A 15413-nucleotide genomic window follows, 5' to 3' on the forward strand; every position below is an offset into this window, starting at 1 on the left:
TATGTAGATAAAATTTACTGATTTGAGTGGTGGTTAAAACGTAAGCTCTGGAATCATATGACTGGTTTTATCTGCAGCTTAGCCATTCCCTATTTTTTTTTAACATCTTTATTGGAGTATAATTGCTTTACAATGCTGTTGTTAGTTTCTGCTTTATAACAAAGTGAATCAGCTATACATATATATTCCCATATCTCTTCCCTCTTGCATCTCCCTCCCTTCCACCCTCTCTATCCCTCCCCTCTAGGTGGTCACAAAGCACCGAGCTGATCTCCCTGTGCTATGCGGCTGCTTCCCACTAGCTATTGGTTTTACATTTGGTAGTGTATATATGTCCATGCCACTCTCTTACTTTGTCCTAGTTTACCCTTCCCCTTCCCTGTGTCCTCAAGTCCATTCTCTAGTAGGTCTCCATCTTTATTCCCATCCTGCCCCTAGGTTCTTCATGACCTTTTTTTTTTTTTTTTTTAGATTCCATATATATGTGTTAGCATACGGTATTTGTTTTTCTCTTTTTGACTTATTTCACTATGTATGACAGACTCTAGGTCCATCCATCTCACTACAAATAACTCAATTTCATTTCTTTTTATGGCTGAGTAATATTCCATTGTATATACGTGCCACATCTTTTTCATCCATTCATCTGTCGATGGACACTTAGGTTGCTTCCATGTCCTGGCTATTGTAAATAGAGTTGCAATGAACATTATGGTACATGACTCTTTTTGAATTATGGTTTTCTCAGGGTATATGCCCAGTAGTAGAATTGCTGGGTCGTATGGTAGTTCTATTTTTAGTTTTTTAAGGAACCTCCATACTGTTCTCCATAGTGGCTGTATCAATTTACATTCCCACCAACAGTGCAAGAGGGTTCCCTATTCTCCACACCCTCTCCAGCAGTTATTGTTTATAGATTTTTTGATGATGGCCATTCTGACTGGTGTGAGGTGATAGCTCATTGTAGTTTTGATTTGCATTTCTCTAATGATTAATGATGTTGAGCATTCTTTCATGTGTTTGTTGGCAATCTGTATATCTTCTTTGGAGAAACGTCTGTTCAGGTCTTTTGCCCATTTTTGGATTGGGTTGTTTCTTTTTTTGATATTGAGCTGCATGAGATGCTTGTATATTTTGGAGATTAATCCTTTGTCAGTTGCTTCATTTGCAAATATCTTCTCCCATTTTGAGGGTTGTCTTTTCATCTTGTTTATGGTTTCCTTTGCTGTGTAAAAGCTTTTGAGTTTCATTAGGTCCCATTTGTTTATTTTTGGTTTTATTTCCATTTCTCTAGGAGGTGGGTCAAAAAGGATCTTGCTGTGATTTATGTCATAGAGTGTTCTGCCTATGTTTTCCTCTAAGAGTTTTATAGTGTCTGGCCTTATATTTAGGTCTTTAATCCATTTTGAGTTTATTTTTGTGTATGGTGTTCTAATTTCATTCTTTTACATGTAGCTGTCCAGTTTTTCCAGCACCACTTATTGAAGAGGGTGTCTTTTCTCCATTGTATATTCTTGCCTCCTTTATCAAAAATAAGGTGACCATATGTGTGTGGATTTATCTCTGGGCTTTCTATCCTGTTCCATTGATCTATATTTCTGTTTTTGTGCCAATACCATACTAGCCACCTCCTTTTTATTTATTTTTGACCCTGGGCAAATAAATTAGTCTTTCAGAAACTCAGTTTCCTTCACTGTCAAATAGGATAAATACTACTTATGTCTTAGGTATATCATGAGAGTAAATTTTTATAAAGTTAAATGCATTTAGTATACCAATATGAATACATTGAATGCAGAATAAATTTTATCCTTAACAGCAAAGTATTGATAGTAACATTTAGAAATCATCCTTTTCATTGATATTTTTAAGTTACTATTCTTACTTCTATGTTCTGGTTGTGCAACTTTCCCCTCCAGATAATGCAAGAAATCACACATAATCCTTTCCTCTGGGTATCTCACAACAATAATTGGAGCTATTGGTATAGGTTATTTTAAACTTTGATGAAGTCTATATTTTTTCATTCCAAATTTAAGTTACTTTAATAAAAAATACTTTAAGGAAAGCATGACTGGGCTGGTTGTTTTTACAAATCTTTATCCAATGAGAATAAGTTACATATATCAAGTATAATACTATTAGGGAGGTTCTTGTAAATTTAATTATCAATTTATTTCACAAACACATATTTTTTTTTTTTTTTTTTTTTTTTTTGCGGTACGCGGGCCTCTCACTCTTGTGGCCTCTCCTGTTGCGGAGCACAGGCTCTGGACGCGCAGGCTCAGCAGCCGTGGCTCACGGGCCTAGCTGCTCCACAGCATGTGGGATCTTCTCGCACCAGGGCACAAACCCGTGTCCCCTGCATCGGCAGGTGAACTCTCAACCACTGCGCCACCAGGGAAGCCCCACAAACACATATTTTTAAACCAGGTTAGTGAGATGATAAATGGGCAAAGACAGCTACTTACTCTACAGGCAAGTATTAATGTTCTAACTGAATTTACATTTTAATCTTTCTAGTGTTAATTTTCAGTTAGCAAACAGGAATACTTAAAGCTAGGTACATATGTTTTTGAATTTATATATTCTATTTTAAATCTATACTTAATAAGCATTATATTTATTTAAAAACCTGATGGCCTAATTATGTACCCATAATCAAATATCATAATATACTTATAGAATGTTAGTCACAGCTAGTTATTTTTATATTACCCCATTTCTTTGTTTTCATAGTTTGTTAAAATCATTATGTAAAAATGAGTTTTCAATATCAATAATTTAATAATAGATAATTTATTAATAATTTTACTCTTTTACTAGTATAGCCAGGCTATATTTAATTGGAGAACACATATCCATTGAATGAAAATTTAAATATCTGAATATCTGAATAAAAATATGAATGAAAACATGTATAAATATCTGAAAATTGTAATTTATTTTTGTGCTCTAGCCAAAGCTGTTAAGGTTATACCGTATGAACATAGAAATATTAACCTATTTCTATAAGATGAATATATTGGATGAAAAAATGCTGTATGGAGCAAAACAATCTATTGCTGCTGAACTGAAAAGAATGACAAATTCTGAGGAGAAGTGTGAATAAACTCTTTCAAAATTTCCCTTTACATGCATGAACTGAATTCTGATTCTTTGTAACATATAACAGCTCGGCTTCATTAAGAAGTCTTTAATCCAAAAGTTTAACTCTCTGTGGCCTCTTATATCTTATTTCTGATAATTTTATACCCATAGTGAGAGAGAGAGAAAAAAAATATTACTAAGAACTGAATTTTCTCATCTCCTTTTTATGAAGTCTCCAGTAGCCCTGCCTCATTTAGTCAACATATGCTTGGTTTTAATGGAACTGAATTGATCTCTAAGGCACATGCCACACAATCTGGGGAGGGCTCTAAACCCCTAAATGTAATCAGCTGCCACTTCCACAGTTGCCAGATAAGCACTATTGAATTCCAAATTAAGATTCTGATATTCAGAAAAGAGCAATGAAGGGAACTTCAGAGGAGAGTGATCTTAATAAATCTATATTTCATATACTCTAGTTTAATGTAAATAAAATGTGAAAACTAAGATAAAGAAAGGAGATACAAAAATATGTTATATAATTGTTTTATTCATCAACTGAATGCTTTGGAAGGTGTCCCTAAAATATCTCAGAAGATAAATGAAGCACATACATGCTGCAAATTTATGATATTCCTTTGATCCCTTTTTCCTAAAATGACCAGCAAAGCAGAGCACCAATATAAACAGATATGTGTGCCTAATGTCTCTTTCCACTACCAGTGTGATTATCTGCCACTGCCAATTCCCTGTTTCTATAATTGCTTTTCAGCCTTTTGGTGTAAAAATCTCTCTGGGAGAAGATTATGCTGATGATGACTCAATCCCTCCATTTTCTACTCTCCAGCAGCATCTGTCCTGTGGCCAAGAGGGATATGAAACCACATTCCCAGCATATTAAGCACACAGTGATGGTCATGGAAGACTCCATTTTAGCTTCAATTTCTCTAAATGATTTATTACCTAAATAACATAATCATAGTAACTGAAATCTAGTGAAAGGGTAAACAAATATAAGCAACACCTATGCCATAAATCTCCAATCTATTTTTTGTTGGAAGCCATAGATTACGTTCTTTTGGCTTTTATCTTGAAGGGAAATTTATTGTACTATTTTTCAAAATCCTAATGTATTTATCTTATTATAAGACTCTAATAAAAGCTAGTAACTGTAATATTTTTAATAGAAGAGATGTTGCTGCCTTTCTTTTCCCAACCTATTCTCTTTCCACTTCTTTCCTCCCTTTTCCCTTACAATTTAAAATATGGCTTTAAAGACCTACTATTTCTCTAAAATTTCAAGATGCTTTCACTTTTGCAGATGGCGGAATGCTCAATAATTATTTCAGTTGTTTGGATTTGTAAATAAATTCACTCCCTTATTGGTTAGAGCTATTAGTTTTCTTATCTCATTAGTTCAGTTGGTTTTACTATTCATCTTCATTTCTTTAAAAATATAGTACTTCTCAGCCAAAGACCAATATCATATGATATTTCTCATATGTGGAATCTAAAAACATGATACATAAGTTTATTCTTTTTGGTGCGATGGTGAATGGGATTGTTTTCTTAACTTCTCTTTCTGATCTTTTGGTGTTAATGTATAGGAATGCAAAGGATTTCTGTGTGTTAATTTTGTATCCTGCAACTTTACCAAATTCATCCATGAGCTCCAGTAGTTTTCTGATGGCAACTTTAGAATTTTCTATGTAACTAACAGAACATTGTAAATCATCCTTACCTCAATAAAAATTTTAAAAAAATTAAAAAATTATACAAATGAAATTATTTACAAAACAGAAAGAGACTCACAGACATAGAAAACAAACTTATGTTTACCAAAGGGGGAAGGGGGTTGGGGGGAGGGATAAATTAGGAGGTTGGGATTAACATATACACACTACTATATGTAAAATATATAGATAACAAACAAGGACCTACTGTATAGCACAGGGAACTATACTCAATATTTTGTAATAACCTATAAGGAAAAATAATCTGAAAAGAAATATATATATATATATATATATATATGTATATAGTATATATAACTGAATCGTTGTGCTGTACACCTGAAGCTAACACAGTATAATAAATCAACTATACTTCAATAAAAAGAAGAAAGTGAAAAAAAAAGTTTATGTTTGCAGTTCATGTTAATTTGGTGAACAGATATGGGACAATATTAAACAGCTAATAATTAATTAGAGTTGCAGTTAATATAATGTGCTACAAGTTCTTAGTTTATTCTGTGTTTTTATACTTACTAGAAATAAATGTTGAAAAATAAATTTTATTGTAATAACAAATAAATAAATATAATAAATTTAAAAAATATATAGTATTTCTCAAAAGTTCCTTTCATGACATCCTTGGAAAAAAGTTTGGAGGCTCACCCCTCCAAGAGAATAACTATTACGTATTTTCTTGCTCTATTTTAAAATACTTTATAGAACTGAGCACTTAATTCTATAGCATTCAAATACAAGTGATATTGATGTCTATACATTTTTTATTGCAGAAGTTTCTCCTCAAAAATTTAGAAATGTCACTCTGTTGTTTTAAAATATTCACCATAAAATGACTAAAATACAAAGCTGAACTGATTTTTGACATCTTTGAAAAATGATTCTGTTTATTCTCCTTAAAAAATTTGCTGACTCTGATGGGAAGCAGCCACATAGCACAGGGAGATCAGCTCAGTGCTTTGTGACCTCCTGGAGGGGTGGGATAGGGAGGGTGAGAGGGAGGGAGATGCAAGATGGAAGAGATATGGGAACATATGTATATGTATAATGGATTCACTTTGTTATAAAGCAGAAACTAACACACCATTGTAAAGCAATTATACTCTAATAAAGATGTGAAAAAAAATTTGCTGAAAAATTTTCCTCTTGAAATTAAAAATTTTAAACAGGAAATGTTACAACACTGATTTCTGCTTATAAATTTTTTACAGTAAGCAATAAGACTTCATGATTTTTCAGTCACTTTAATCAGATCTAGAAAGTATATCGTTTTTTCCCATTACACCTTTCAGTGTTAGTTTTAACTGGTTCTATTATTTTCAACTTGTGGGTTGGTCTTTTTCCTGTTTGCCCATCACAGACTCCCACATTTTTCCATCTCTTTACCTATTGTTTTTGCTTACTTGATCATGCTTTTGTGCTGCACTTTTGTGACAATGTGGTATTTTGGTGCCAGGGTTTTTGAATAGGTGTGCAAAATAAACTGTGCAGTTCACACCATTAATAAAAACTTCTGATCAAGTCAGAAATAATAATCTGGTTGTGGTAGAGTTTCAACGAGAAATTCCTCTGCCCAAAGGTGGCCATAGGGATAGAATAGTGACAATTCATAATGGTAGTCTGAAAATTGTCTTGATTAATATTTTCCAAGGCAGTGATTTACTTCTCCTCTAAGTTAATTTCTGATTTTTATACATTATATCTCTCTCTATGTCTATATATCTTATACATTATATTTATACATAATGTATAATATATAATTTATACATTATATATTTATACACATAACTATATTTTCATGTCAATATATTTTCTTTTTTGATATTTTGAAAAATAATTATAAGTATAATTTAAAAATAAATAATACCATTTATAAATTAAAATAATTATAAATCATATCACTTTCTATATTTTTCTCATTTTTCATGTACTCTATTTTAAGATAAATTCCAATTTTCTGTTGATCTAAAAGTCTTTATTGCTTTCCTTTGGTGTTGTATGTTCTTTCATAGTCCTTAATATTTTTGTTTGTTTACTTCCTTAGTTGAACTTTTGTTTATATGCTTCATTAATTGATTTTTTTGTTTACTTCACTAATGGATTTTTTGATTGATTCATGTCAACATTGCTTATAAATCATAAGTAGCTGCTTCTAAAACATCACAAAATTCTTCTGAGGAACAGGATAGTTGGCTGGGCTACAACTTACTCTCACCTAAGTAGCTTGGGTAGTAACAATTGTTATGACTTATTTTCAGGGCCAGAGGGTATATAAGCTACAGGTCAATTTTCATATTTGTAGTAATGCTGAAAGCATACAACTTTCTGGCATGGAGTCTAAGTTTTAGGCCAGTTGTAAGTAGAGGAGCAGAGATTTGTACAGATGATTCTAGGATCAGATAATAGGCCAGATGATGAACAATGCTCCAACACTACCTCTTTTCTAGACATTTTAATTAAAGACAAACTGACCACAATCTCTTATGGAAGGGAAGGATAGAGGTAGGAAGGAATGTGTATTCTGTTTTTCTGACATATTTGCATCTAGAGAGAACTACTAAGTTGTGGGACAGAAGTATTTAAAAAAATCATAGTACAAGGGGAGAAGCAAGCTATAAAAATTCTCTATAGACTGTTGAATGCAGAGTTATATTTTACATATATGAATGAAAATATTGATATCTATATCTACATCTACATATATATCTATATATCTCCATGATACAGAAGGTTCTTATTAGTTATCAATTTTATACATATTATTGTATATATTTCAATCCCAATCTCCCAAATCATCCACCCCTACCACCACCCCTGTTTTCCCGCCTTGGTGTCCATACGTTAGTTCTCTACATCTGTGTCTCTCTTTCTGCCTTGCAAACTAGTCATCAGTACAATTATTCTGGATTCCACACATATGTGTTAGCATATGATATTTGTTTTTCTCTTTCTGACTTACCTCACTCTGTATGACAGTCTCTAGGTCCATCCACATCTCCACAAAAGACCCAATTTTGTTCCTTTTTATGGCTGACTAATATTCCATTGTGTATATGTACCATAGCTTCTTTAACCATTCATCTGTCCATGGACACTCAGGTTGCTTCCATGTCCTGGCTATTGTAAATCGTGCTGTAATGAATATTGTGGTACGTGTGTGTGCTGAATTATGATTTTCTCTGGGTATATGCCCAGTAGTGGGATTGCAGGGTCATATGGTAATTCTATTTTTAGTTTTTTAAGGAACCTCCATATTGTTCTCAATAGTGGCTGTATCAACTTACATTCCCACCAACAGTGCAAGAGGGTTCCCTTTTCTCCACACCCTCTCCAGCATTTGCTGTTTGTAGATTTCCTGATGATGCCCATTCTAACTGGTGTGAGGTAATACCTCATTGTAGTTTTGATTTGCATTTCTCTAATAATTAGTGATGTTGAGCAGCTTTTCATGTGACCCTTGGCCATCTGTATGTCTTCTTTGGAGAAATGTCTATTTAGGTCTTCTGCCCATTTTCTAATTGGGTTGCTTGTTTTTTTAATATTGAGCTGCATGAGCTGTTTAGATATTTTGGAGATTAGTCCTTTGTCTATTGATTTGTTTGCAAGTATTTTCTTGCATTCTGAGTGTTGTCTTTTTGTCTTGTTTATGGTTTCCTTTGCTGTGCAAAAGCTTTGACGTTTCATTAGGTCCATTTGTTTATTTTTGTTTTTATTTCCCTTACTCTAGGAGGTGGATCAAAAAGGATCTTGCTGTGATTTATGTCATAGAGTGTTCTTCCTATGTTTTCCTCTAAGAGCTTTATAGTTTCTGGCATTACATTTAGGTCTTTAATCCATTTTGAGTTTATTTTTGTGTATGATGTTAGGGAGTGTTGTAATTTCATTCTTTTACATGTGGCTGTCCAGTTTTCCCTGCACCACTTATTTTTTAATTTTTATTTTATACTTTTTTAACATCTTTATTGGAGTATAATTGCTTTACAATGGTGGTTGGTTTCTGCTTTATAACAAAGTAAATCAGCTATACATATAGATATATCCTCATATCTCTTCCCTCTTGCGTTTCCCTCCCTCCCACCCTCCCTATCCCACCCCTCTAGGTGGTCACAAACACTGAGCTGATCTCCGTGTGCTATGCAGCTGCTTCCCACTAGCTATCAGTTTTACATTTGGTAGTCCAGCACCACTTATTGAAGAGACTGTCTTTTCTCCATTGTATATCCTTGCCTCCTTTATCATAGATTAGTTAACCATAGGTGCATAGGTTTATCTCTGGACTTTCTATCCTGTTCCATTGATCTATATTTCTGTTTTTGTGCCAGTACCATATTGTCTTGATTACTGTAGTTTTGCAGATAGTCTGAAGTCAGGAAGTCTGATTCCTCCAGCTCTATTTTTTTCCCTCAAGATTGCTTTTGTTATTTGGGGTCTTTTGTGTCTCCACACAAATTTTAAGATATTTTGTTCTAGTTAGGTGAAAAATGCCATTGGCAATTTTGTAGGGATTGTGTTGAACCTGTAGATCACTTTGGTTAGTATAGTCATTTTCACAATATTTATTCTTCCAATCCAAGAACATGATATATCTCTACATCTGTTTGTATCATCTTTGTTGTTGTTGGGTTTTTTTTTTGTTTTTTTTTTTTGCGGTATGTGGGTGTCTCACTGTTGTGGCCTCTCCCGTTGCGGAGCACAGGCTCCGGACGCGCAGGCTCAGCGGCCATGGCTCACGGGCCCAGCCGCTCCGCGGCATGTGGGATCCTCCCGGACCGGGGCACGAACCCATGTCCTCTGCATCGGCAGGCGGACTCTCAACCACTGTGCCACCAGGGAAGCCCCTGTTTGTATCATCTTTGATTTCTTTTATCAGTGTCTTATAGTTTTCTGAGTACAGGCCTTTTACCTCTTTAGGTAGGTTTATTCTTAAGTATTTTATTCTTTTTCTTGCAATGGTGAATGGGATTGTTTCCTTAATTTCTCTCTCGGATATTTCATTGTTAGTGTATAGGAATGCAAGAGATTTCTGTGCATTAATTTTGTATCCTGCAACTTTACCAAATTCATTGATTAGCTCTAGTAGTTTTCTGGTGGCATCATTAGGATTTTTTCTGTATAGTATCATGTCATCTGCAAACAGTGACAGCTTTACTTCTTCTTTTCCAATTTGTATTCTTTTAATTTCTTTTTCTTCTCTGGTTGCCATGGCCAGGACTTCCAAAACTATGTTGAATAACAGTGGCAAGAGTGGGCATTGTTGTCATGTCCCTGATCTTAGAGGAAATGCTTTCAGTTTTTCACCATTGAGAATGATGTTTGCTGTGGGTTTGTTGTATTTGGCCTTTATTATGTTGAGGTAGGTTCCCTCTATGCCCACTTTCTGAAGAGTTTTTAATCATAAATGGTGTTGAATTTTGTCAAAAGCTTTTTCTGCATCTATTGATATGATCATGTGGTTTTTATCCTTCAGTTTGTTAATATGGTGTACCACATTTAGTGATTTGCATATATTGAAGAATCCTTGCATCTCTGGGATAAATCCCACTTGATCATGGTGTATGATCCTTTTAATGTGTTGTTGGATTCTGTTTGCTAACATTTTGTTGAGGATTTTTGCATCTATATTCATCAGTGATATTGGTCTATACTTTTCTTTTTGTAGTATCTTTGATTTTGGTATCAGGGTGATGGTGGCCTCGTAGAATGAGTTTGGGAGTGTTCCTTCTTCTGCAATTTTTTGGGAGAGTTTGAGAAGGATGCATGTTAGCTCTTCTCTAAATGTTTGATAGAATTCACCTGTGAAGCCATTTGGTCCTGTACTTTTGTTTGTTGGAAGACTTTTAATTACAGTGTCAATTTCATTACTCCTTATTGGTCTGTTCAGAAATTCTATTTTGTCTTGGTTCAGTCTTGGAAGGTTATACCTTTATAAGAATTTGTCCATTTCTTCCAGGTTGTCCATTTTATTGGGATAGAGTTGCTTGTAGTCGTCTCTTATGATTCTTTTTATTTCTGTGGTATCCATTTTAACTTCTCCTTTTTCATTTCTAATTTTATTGATTTGAGTCATCTCCATCTTTTTCTTGATGAGTCTGGCTAAAGGTTTATCCATTTTGTTTATCTTCTCAAAGAACCTGCTTTTAGCTTTATTGATCTTTGCTATTGTTTTCTATGTTTCTCTTTCATTTATTTCTGCTCTGATCTTTATAATTTCTTTCCTTCTACTAACTTTGGGTTTTGTTTGTTCTTCTTTCTCTAGTTCCTTTAGGTGTAAGGTTAGATTGTTTATTTGTGATTTTTTTTTTTTTTTGTCTTTTGAGGTAAGATTGTATTGCTGTAAACATCCCTCTTAAAACTGCTTTTGCTGCATCCCATAGGTTTTGGATCGTCATATTTTCCTTGTCATTTGTCTCGAGGTATTTTTTTATTTCCTCTTTGATTTCTTCAGTGATCTCTTGGTTATTTAGTAACGTATTGTTTAGCCTCCATGTGTTTGTGTTTTTTATGTTTTTCTCCCTGTAACTGATTTATAATTTCATAGCATTGGGGTCCAAAAAGATGCTTGATATGATTTCAATTTTCTTAAATTTACTAAGGCTTGATGTGACCCAAGATGTGATCTACCCTGTAGAATGTTCTATGTGCACTTGAGAAGAAAGTTTATTCTGTTGTTTTTGGAGGTAATGTCCTATAAATATCAGTTAAATCTATCTGGTCTGTTGTATCATTTAAAGCTTGTGTTTTCTTATTAATTTTCTGTCTGGATGATCTGTCCATTGGTGTAAGTGAGGTGTTAAAATCCCCCACTATTATTGTGTTACTGTTGATTTCCTCTTTTATAGCTGTTAACATTTACCTTATGTATTGAGGTGCTCCTATGTTAAGTGCATAAATATTTATAATGTTATATCTTCTTCTTGGATTGATCCCTTGTTCATTATGTAGTGTCTTTCCTTGTCTCTTGTAACATTCTTTATTTTAAAGTCTATTTTATCTGATATGAATATTGCTACTCCAGCTTTCTTTTGATTTCCATTTGAATGGAATATCATTTTCCATCCCCCCACTTTCAGTCTGTATGTGTCCCTAGGTCTGAAGTGGGTCTCTTGTAGACAGCATATATACAGTCTTGTTTTTGTATCCATTCAGTGAGCCTGTGTCTTTTGGTTGGAGCATTTAATCCATTCACATTTAAGGTAATTATCGATATGTATGTTCCTATTACCATTTTCTTAATTGTTTTGGGTTTGTTTTTCTAGGTCCTTTTGTTCTCTTGTGTTTCCCACTTAGAGAAATTCCTTTAGCATTTGTTGTAGAGCTGGTTTGGTGCTGCTGAATTCTCTTAGCTTTTGCTTGTCTGTAAAGCTTTTGAAATCTCCATCGAATCTGAATGAGATCCTTGCTGGGTAGAGTAATCTTGGTAGTAGGTTCTTCCCTTTCATCACTTTAAATATATAGTGCCACTTGTAGTTTTTCTGCTGAGAAATCAGCTGTTAACCTTATGGGAGTTTCCTTGTATGTTATTGGTCATTTTTCCCTTGTTGTTTTTAATAATTTTTCTTTGTCTTTAATATTTGCCCTGAATTGATACAGCCACTATGGAGGACAGTATGGAGGTTGCTTAAAAAACTACAAATAGAACTACCATATGACCCAGCAATCCCACTACTGGGCATATACTCTGAGAAAACCATAATTCAAAAAGAGTCATGTACCAAAATGTTCATTGCAGCTCTATTTACAATAGCCAGGAGATGGAAAAAACCTAAGTGTTTATCATCAGATGAATGGATAAAGAAGATGTAGCACATATATACAATGGAATATTACTCAGCCATAGAAAGAAATGAAACTGAGCTATTTGTAGTAAGGTGGATGGACCTAGAGTCTGTCATACAGAGTTAAGTAAGTCAGAAAGAGAAAGACAAATACCGTATGCTAACACATATATATGGAATTTAAGAAAAAAATATATCATGAAGAACGTAGGAGTAAGACAGGAATAAAGACACAGACCTACTAGAGAATGGACTTAAGGATATGGGGAGGGGGAAGGGTAAGCTGTGACAAAGCGAGAGAGTGGCATACGCTACCAAACGTAAAATAGATAGCTAGTGGGAAGCAACTGCATAGCACAGGGAGATCAGCTCTGTGATTTGTGACCACCTAGAGGGGTGGGATAGGGAGCGTGGGAGGGAGGGAGACGCAAGAGGGAAGAGATATGGGAACATATGTATATGTATAACTGATTCACTTTGTTATAAAGCAGAAACTAACACACCATTGTAAAGCAATTATACTCCAATAAAGATGTAAAAAAAAAAATTGCCAATTCAATTACTATGTGTCTCGGTGTGTTTCTCCTTGAGTTTATCCTGCCTGGGACTCTCTGTGCTTCCTGGACTTGGGTGGCTATTTCCTTTCGCATGTTAGGGATGTTTTCAACTATAATCTCTTCAAATATTTTCTCAGGTCCTTTCTCTGTCTCTTCTTCTGGGACCCCTGTAATGTGAATGTTGTTGCGTTTTATGTTGTCCCAGAGGTCTTTAAGGCTGTCTTCATTTCTTTTCATTCTTTTTTCTTTATTTTGTTTCACGGCAGTGAATTCCACCATTCTGTCTTCCAGGTCACTTATCCGTTCTTCTGACTCAGTTATTCTGCTATTGATTCCTTCTTATGTATTTTTCATTTCAGCTATTGTATTGCTCATCTCTGTTTGTTTATTCTTTAATTCATCTATGTCTTTATTAAACATTTCTTTCATCTTCTTGATTTTGCCTCCATTCTTTTTCCGAGGTCCTGGATCATCTTTACTATCATTATTCTGAATTCTTTTTCTGGAAGGTTGCCTATCTCCACTTCATTTAATTGTTTTTCTCTGTTTTATCTTGTTCCTTCTTCTGGTAAATAGTCCTGTGCCTTTTACTTTTGTCTATCTTTCTGTGAATGTGGTTTTTGTTCCACAGGCTGCAGGATTATAGTTCTTCTTGCTTCTGTTGTCTGCCCGCTGGTGGATGATGCTATCTAAGGGGCTTGTTCAGTCTTCTTGATGGGAAGGACTGGTGGTGTGTAGAGCTGGCTGTTGCTCTGGTGAGCAGAGCTCAGTAAAACTTTAATCTCCTTGTCTTTTGATGGGTGGGTCTGAGTTTCCTCCCTGTTGGTTGTTTGGCCTGAGGTGACCCAGCACTGGAGGCTACAGGCCCTTTAGTGGGGCTAATGGTTGACTCCAGGAGGGCTCATGCCAAGGAGTACTTCCCAGAACTACTGCTGCCAGGGTCCTTGTCCCCATGGTGAGCCACAGCCACCCGCTATCTCTTCAGGAGACCCTCCAACACTAGTAGGTAGGTCTGGTTCATTCTCTTATGGGGTCATTGCTCCTTCCCCTTGGGTCCTGATGCATACACTACTTTGTGTGTGTCCTCCAAGAGTGGAGTCTCTGTTTACCTCAGTCCTGTTGAAGTCCTGCAATCAAATTCTGCTAGCCTTCAAGTCTGATTCTCTGGGATTTCCTCCCCCCATTGCCAGACCCCCAGATTGGGAAGCCTGACAAAGGCTCAGAGCCATCATTCCAGTGGGTGGACTCCTGTGGTATAATTGTTCTCCAGTTTGTGAGTCACCCACCCAGCAGTTATGGGATTTGATTTTGTGATTGCACCCCTCCTACTGTCTCATTGCGGCTTCTCCTTTGTCTTTAGATGTGGGGTATCTTTTTTAGTGAGTTCCAGTGTCTTCCTGTTAGTGACTGTTCAGCAGTTAGCTGTGAAGGTGCTCTTGCAAGAGGGAGTGAGCGCACGTCCTTCTACTCTGCCATCTTGAACAAATCTTCCCTCCTGTATGTTTCTACTGTTTTGCTCCAAAAGTTACAAGGCAGCATGTAATCCCGAGTGCACTTACCTGGAATCCCCAAGTGATAGCCAGTAGTGAAATTTGCTTTAAATCCCCCTTTTGCCATCACATCATCAGTGATAAAAAGCACAATCATTCTGTTGGTGGTTGAGAACACATCCTTTACTGGACCAGGCCCTGTGTACACAGCTGCTCAAAAAAAAAAAAAAAAAAAAAATTAGTGAGATGATCCTTTGACTCTAGAAGGAATATACCCTTTTTCTCAGTTCTGTCTCCCAGAGGTATGAAACATGCAGCCTGGCTTGCTCAGGAAGCACCACATGTAAGTAAATGCATACATTCTCTTACATTTTAGGCACTGCTTCTAGGAAAGCCAACTTCTCTACTGATCTTTTCCAGTATTACTTAAGGTTTCTGCAGCTCTATAATTTAATGATGAATTACTCATAATATTGTCTGGCTTTGCATCACTACTATTTAAAGCTCATGTTATCACAGAAAAATAATTGTTTGCCTGTTTTTAAAGACCCTTATAAAATAACAGAGCTTATAGTCTCCCTTAATAATTTTTTGTCTAAATTTATTTTATATTTTTTATAAATTGAATCACTAACCTAATCTGAAAGATGAATTAATTAGAGACTGATAATATAAACCTAAATGATGGTTTTCAATTTTTTCCCTCTAATCCCTGGGCTTTGAGGGTTTCATAAACAATAAAATATTCTTTAT

The 15413-nt window shown here is 35.1% G+C and overlaps 1 protein-coding gene across 2 annotated transcripts in view; it reads right to left on the reverse strand.

Annotated features, from left to right (window-relative positions):
- TMPRSS15 (transmembrane serine protease 15) overlaps positions 1–15413 on the reverse strand; it is a gene marked incomplete at both ends in the record, with an annotated part of 135126 nt that overhangs the window by 44749 nt on the left and 74964 nt on the right. For both annotated transcript variants that reach the window (XM_079922843.1, XM_079922842.1), the window contains one exon: positions 14730–14870. In XM_079922843.1, the coding sequence (XP_079778969.1) occupies positions 14730–14870 (141 nt within the window). The remainder of the gene's footprint in view (positions 1–14729; positions 14871–15413) is intronic.

The sequence above is a fragment of the Stenella coeruleoalba genome, assembly GCF_951394435.1.
Source record: "Stenella coeruleoalba genome assembly, chromosome: 5".
Taxonomy (NCBI): domain Eukaryota; kingdom Metazoa; phylum Chordata; class Mammalia; order Artiodactyla; family Delphinidae; genus Stenella; species Stenella coeruleoalba.